A 6,570-nucleotide genomic window follows, 5' to 3' on the forward strand; every position below is an offset into this window, starting at 1 on the left:
GTTTTTGAGTTATGGTGTTGGAGGGGAATATTGAAAGTGCCACGGGCTGCCAAAAGAACCAAGAGATCTGTGTTGGAAGAACTGCAGCCAGAGTGCTCCTTGGAGGCCAGGATGGCCAAACTTTGTCTCTCATACTTTGGACATATTGTCAGGAGGGACCAGTCACTGGAAAAGGATATCTTGCTTGGTAAGGTGGAGGGTCAGAGAAAAAGAGGAAGGAACCCCCCCTAAGCAAGATGGATTGGCCAAGTGGCAGCATCAATGGGCTTAAGTGTGGCAATGATAGTGAGGTTGGCCCAGAACTGGGCAGTGTTTCATTCTGCTGTGCATAAGATCGCTATGAGCTGAGACCGACTCGATGGCACCTAACAACAACAACTGGGTGCTGTCAAGCCAGTTCTGACTCAGTGGCACTATGTCCAACAGAATGAAATACTGCCCCGTCCTGTGCCATCTCACAGCTGCTGCTATGTTTCAGCCTTTTGGCAGTCCATCTTGTTGAGGATCTTATTTTTCACTGTCTTTCTATTTTTCTAAGCATGATGCCCTTTCCCAGGGATTGGTCCCTCCTGAAAACAAGTCTAAAGTACACAGATGGAGTCTTGTCATCCTCGCTACTAAGAAACAATATGGCTGTACTTCTTCTAAGACGGATTTGCTACATTCAATATTCAAACATGGTATATTCAATATTCTTTACCAAAATCATAACTCAAATGAATCAATGTTTTTTTTCCCATCCCCCTTATCCATTGTTCAGTTTTCAGATGCACATGAAGTGATTGAAACACCAAGATTTGAGTCAGGCACACTTTAGTTTTCAAAGTAACATTTTTGCTTTTTTTTCAATGCCAAAAAAAGGAGCCCTCCTGTGGCGTTGTGGGTAAGCACTGGATTGTCAACCTCAAGGCTGCTTATTCTAACTCATCAGCCACTCTTCGGAAACCTTATCAGGGTTGCTATGAGTCAGATCTAAAACCTTTTGTAGCAGATTTGTCCAATGAAATACACTGTGTGATTTTTTGACTGCTGTTTCTATGGGTGGTAATTTTGGATCCAGATGAAATGAAATTGTTGACTTCAGTCTTCTCCATTTATCGTGATGTTGCTTATCATCCAGTTAGGAGGGGTTTGTTTTCTTTATGTTAAGGTGTAATCCATACTAAAGTCTGTAGCCTTTGATCTTCATCTGTTAGTAACTTCAAGCCCTCTTTGCTTTCAGCAAACAAGGTTGTGCCATCTGCGTATCGAAAATTGTTAACGAGCCTTCCTCCAATCCTAATGTTACGTTCTTTGTCATATAGTCTAGTTTGTCAGGTGATTTGCTCCGCATACAGACTTAAGTATGGTGTGAGGATACAACCCAGACACACAACTATCCTGATTTTATACTATGCAGTATTCCCTTGTTCTGGTTTAATGACTGCCTCTAGGTCTAAGTAAAGGTTCTTTATGAACACAATTAAGTATTCTGGAATAGCCATTCTTCACAATGTTATCCATAATCTCTTATGATCTACACAGTCAAATGCCTTTGCAGACTCACTAAAATGCAGGTAAATGTAATTCTGGTATTCTGTGCTTTCAGTCAAGATCCATCTGACACCAGCCTTGATGTCCCTAGTGCCACATCCTTTTCTAAATCAGGTTTGAGTTTCTGGCAGCTCCCTGTGAATGCGCTGCTGAAACAGCTTTTGAATTATCTCCAGTAAAATTTTACTTGCATGTGATAGTAATGATATGGCTTGATAATTTCCACATTATTCTGTTGGATCACCTTTATTTGGAACAGACACAGATAGGATCTCTTCCAGTCAGTTGGTCAGGTAGCTGTCTTCCAAGTCCTCATGTTTATAGATGAGGAGGTGCAGAACAGTATTAAGTAGCAGGAAGCAGCAGGTCCATAGTTCAAGTGGCTCGAGGCCCTGTAACTGCAACCATCATTGCACCTTCCAGTGGATAAACTCAACATTTAAATCATTAGAATTCCAGATAATAAGGAGGGGGAAAGGGTAGAAATTGACAAAGAAATCATTCAAGAGAATCTGCTAGAATGGAATGAATTTTTATACTGATGGTCTATAGAGGGCCCAAGAGAATGGGTGAAAGAGAAAGTTTACATGAGAACACATTGAGAATTCCCAGAGAACTGGGGCAACGAGAAGGCCCTGAGTGAGTATTTCCAGAGAGAAAGTTCACAGGCATTGGTCAGAATTCATGAATGGGGCTAGAAGAAAATGACACAGTGCCCCAAAAACTCTAGGAAATAGGTTTTGACCTAGCCCAACTTTTGTACCTAGTTACACTTTCAAGCAAATGTGAGGGTAGGGCCCAAACCAACAGGCCAAGTCTCCATAAGGCCCCGCAAATCTCTCTCAGGAAACCCCAAGATGTTCCTTCTCAAATGAGGTCAATGAAGGAGAAGGGACGCGCAGGATCCTCAACAAGGGAGAGGAGGTGGCTCTTTCTCAGAGACTGGTGCCAGTGTAACCCAGCCTCACAACTGGACATGAACACACAGCCTGGCCCTGAGGTCTGGCATGGGAAGGTCACAGGAAAAGAAGAAACTGAGAGGCCAGTTACATGATGAGTCCCAAATATTGAGAGTGTACACTTCTGTATGGAAACCTAAGGAGGAGAAAACAAAGCCACCGAAAAACATTAGGCAATTATTAACCCCAGGGAAGATGGAAAGTTGTGCAAGAAAGGAAAAACCCACAGGACACTTTGACCTCTGCCAAGAACCTTGGGTGTTGTTATTCGGAGCCATCGATCAGCTCAAGCGAAACTGGGATGGATCGAATTGTGCCCCCCATGAGTCTCAGATTAGACCCCCCCAGAATGTGACCCTTATGTGATAAATCAGTGAGAAGACTGGCGCTCTTAGTGCCATTGAACTGGTTCTGACCCTGTATAGGGTTTCCAAAGAGCGTCTGGTGGACTTACACCATGAACCTTGTGGTTAGCAGTTCAGTGCTTATCCCACATCATCACACCAGTACTCCTGTTCTTGTGTGCCATGGAGTCGGTTTCAACTCATAACAACCCTGTATAGGGTTCCTTCTGACTCATAGCGACCCTATATAGGGTTTCCAAGGAGTGGCTGATGAACTTGAACCGCCAACCCTCAAGTTCAGACCGACCTTGCATCCAATGCATTAGCCCACAGCGCCACACCTGGACCCCATCCTACAGCACCCCTAATCCCACACTAGCCTGATCCAATGTGAGGGAGATTTCCAGGGGTGTGACATGCAGCACCTCTTATCTTAGGAGAGATTAAAGACGAGAAGTGAGTAGAGAAGGCAGGAAAAGGGGCTAGGAGTGGGGTGCACCCTGTGGACCTGGGGCCGCTGCACCGCAAAGCTCCTAGATCCAGGGGAAGACATGCTAGGATACATGGGCACTTCCAAGGAACGCTGGGCCTACAAATTCTATGACAAGGACCTTTTCCAGAGCCAGTGCTCTGGATTCGAACTTCTAGTCTCCAACACTGTGAGCGAATCAATTTGCTGTGGCAGCCATCCACTTGTGATGTTTCTGTTAGAGCAACACTGGAGAACTGTAGCCAATGACACTGTGTACAAACACCGCCAGGGACAGGGACAGGCCTGGGCTCCGTACCAGCCTCACAAGCATTTCTGTGAGTCTGTTGTTGGAGCCAGTGCATCTTGTTGAGGGCTTCCTTTTTCACTGATCCTCGACAAGAACCCCGTTAAGAAAGCCGTAGTCACTTAAGCAGCTGTGATGCTTCTCAGATTGGAAGATGCTGGGTCAGGAGACCAAGTCAGGTGACAACCCCCTCACCCCAAGATGCTATGTTGTTAAGTGCCATTGAGTTGGTTCCAACTTACAGCAACTCTGTATAGGGTTTCCAAGGAGCAACTGGTGGGTTTGAACCACCAACCCTGAGGTTAGCAGTCCAGTGCCTATATCCTATAGTGTGAAGTCTAAGATGCCAGTTGTTAAGTGCCATGGAGTCAGTTCCAACCCATAGCGACCCTGTATAGGGTTTCTGACGAATGGCTGTTGAGTTTGAACCACCAATCTCTTGGTTCAAACCCAGTATGCAGTCCAGCGCATTAACCCACAGTGCCACATCAGGTCTCCTAAGATGCCAGTAGGGAAGCCCTAATAGCATGGGAGGCCTCATTTAGAAGAAACAGCATCAGTCAAAGCATATTTGTTATCTTGTGAATCACAGACTGTAGATGCCAGACAAAAGGCTAAGAACTGAGTTAGGTGAGGATCAGGAGACAACTTTTATTGTTGTTGTCAAGTGCCATCATGTCAGTACTGACTCAGCAACCGTGTGTACAACAGAACGGAACACAGCCTGGTCCCACACTAGCCTCACAGTCACTGCTAGGCTTGAGTCCACTGATGCCGCCACTCTGCCAATCCATCTCGTTGGGAGTCTTCCTCTTTTTCTCCAGCCCTCCACTTTACCAAACATGATATCCTTCTGCAGAGACTGGTCCCTCCTGATAATATGTCCAAAGTATGAGACACAAATGTTTTTTTATTAGCCTTGAAAAAAATCATTCAAATTATAAAACAGGACATTTAAATAATTTTGAGAAGATAAAATTTTAGTTGAAAAAGTAAACAGGCCTTATTACATGAACCAAAGAAACTTATTGATCCTTTTAGATTCATTTTCATCATTGGGACATACTGTTCTGCTTGCCACTTTAAGATGAGCTAGAATCCGGCAACTTCGGATCACGGCTTCTATGTAGAATGTGTGAGTTACTTTAGATTTGTGATTTGAAGTTGAAAGGTGTGAGAATTTGAATCATGTTATAAGTAGTATTGGAATGCTTAAAACAGTGCAAGAGTCACTAGATCTGTGCATTAGTTTAGGTGTTATACCTTGATAAGACTGCTGTGTTTGTGTTTTTGCTTATGGCAGCATGGTAGACAGACTAATGGCCCCAAGTATGTCCAGACCTTAGCCTTGGAGCTTGTCAATGTGCTACTTTACACAGCCAGAGGGACGTGCAGAAGTGATTAGGGTCAGAACCTAGATAGAAATGGGAAGACGATCAGGATCAGCCAGGTAGACCCAAGCTCATCTCATGAGCCCTTAACAGCAGGGAACTTGTCTTTGCTGTAGAGAATCAGAGAAATGGTTTGTGAGGAAGATTTGGTCACTGTTGGTGGCTTTGAAAATGGAAGAAGGGGCCGTAAGCCTAGGGATGCAGGTGGCTTCTAGCAGCTGGGGACAGACCTCAATTTGTAGCCAGCAACAAAACAGAGACCTTGGTGCTACAACTGCACGGATCTGAATGCACCAACCACCTGACTGAGCAGGAACCACTGTCTCCCAGTTCTCTGAAGGATCCCAGCTTGCCAGCACCGTGCCTTCAGTCTGGTGAGACCCCTCTGGACCTCTGTCCGAGACCCGGCATATGCTCTTGTTAACTGGCCTCCCGGTTTGTGACCATCTGCGACAGCAGCCATAGATAACAAGTACAGCTGTCCGGGGCAGCCACCAGAATGCTCAAGAAGGAAGTGACGGGCTCTGGTTTAGACATGCGAGCGTACGTGCTGAAGGCTGTCTCGAAGCTTGCAAGTGGAAGCCAGCTGGTCTGAGACCTGAGGTGCATCCCTGACTCAGACAGGAGCTGAGTGGGAGACAGACGGCAAGCCAGGCGCTGACCCCCTTGGTGGGTCCCTTGGAGGAAGCCACAGGGGTAGGGGGAAAGCATCACAGGGGGCTGTTGGTCCCAGTCTTGAGTAGGGGGGAAGAAGTGAGGGGGGGCCCCAGGGTGGCCTGTATGGGACCTGGGGCATTGCTGACAATGGCTTTAACTTTGGAGTTTCTGTGAGACCAGGGCCTCCAGGTTTGCATTCTGCTTCTCCCTCTAGGCCACAGCCCTGTGGTCACTGCTACACACCCAGCAGTGCCTGAGACCTGCAGAGATTGCAGCCCTAGCTCCCGGCCACCCGCTCTCTCTGCAGGCAGTTTCCCCAGGAGGAGGGCTCAGGGGCCCAGGCACTGGCCAGCCAAGTTCCAGGAGACTCTTGGCCAAGGAGAAGGGGGATCCCAGGAAAGGGCCCTAGGGAGGAAGCCAGGGTCCATGGGGCATGGGGTGGGTCCTAGCCACTTCTACCTCAGGCTTCTTTACCCTCAAGGGACCAGGGCTCCTGGGGGGCGGGGCCTTGGCCTGCCAGGGTGTGTTCATCAGCTCCAGGCTGCCAGTGGAATAGGCAGGTCCTGGGCCCACATGGACCCCCCAGGCCGGGCCCCTGAGTTCAGGGCTGGGCCCCACGGTACTTGTGGAAGGTGTTCTCTAGGAAGGCAGCGAGCTTCGGGCGGTCGTCCTGCAAGGCCCGGGATGAGCAGGGGTCAGAGGAGCATGGCCTACCCACAGCCCTCCCAGTCTGGCTCTGCTGACGCCCAGTACACCCTGGCTGCCCACCCCGCAACCACAGGCTCTGGAGCCTCCTGTGTGCCCCTGGCTCCGCACCTCGTGGACGAAGCCGTAGTGCACAAGTTCGGCTGCCAGGTCCTTGGCGTTGTCGGCTGCGGGCAAGGGGCAGAGGACGAGACGTGACGCCACC

General features: G+C 48.1%; 1 protein-coding gene across 1 annotated transcript in view; it reads right to left on the minus strand.

Annotated features, from left to right (window-relative positions):
- Positions 1-6,261: 6,261 nt before the first annotated feature.
- Positions 6,262-6,570, minus strand: part of NRBP2 (nuclear receptor binding protein 2) — a 5,255-nt gene continuing 4,946 nt past the window's right edge. Inside the window, exons 17-18 of the mRNA XM_006830754.1 lie at positions 6,477-6,532; positions 6,262-6,330 (exon numbers count right to left, since the gene is read on the minus strand). Coding sequence (XP_006830817.1) covers positions 6,262-6,330; positions 6,477-6,532 — 125 coding nt within the window. The remainder of the gene's footprint in view (positions 6,331-6,476; positions 6,533-6,570) is intronic.

The sequence above is a fragment of the Chrysochloris asiatica genome, unplaced genomic scaffold (genome assembly GCF_000296735.1).
Source record: "Chrysochloris asiatica unplaced genomic scaffold, ChrAsi1.0 scaffold00001, whole genome shotgun sequence".
NCBI lineage: Eukaryota > Metazoa > Chordata > Mammalia > Afrosoricida > Chrysochloridae > Chrysochloris > Chrysochloris asiatica.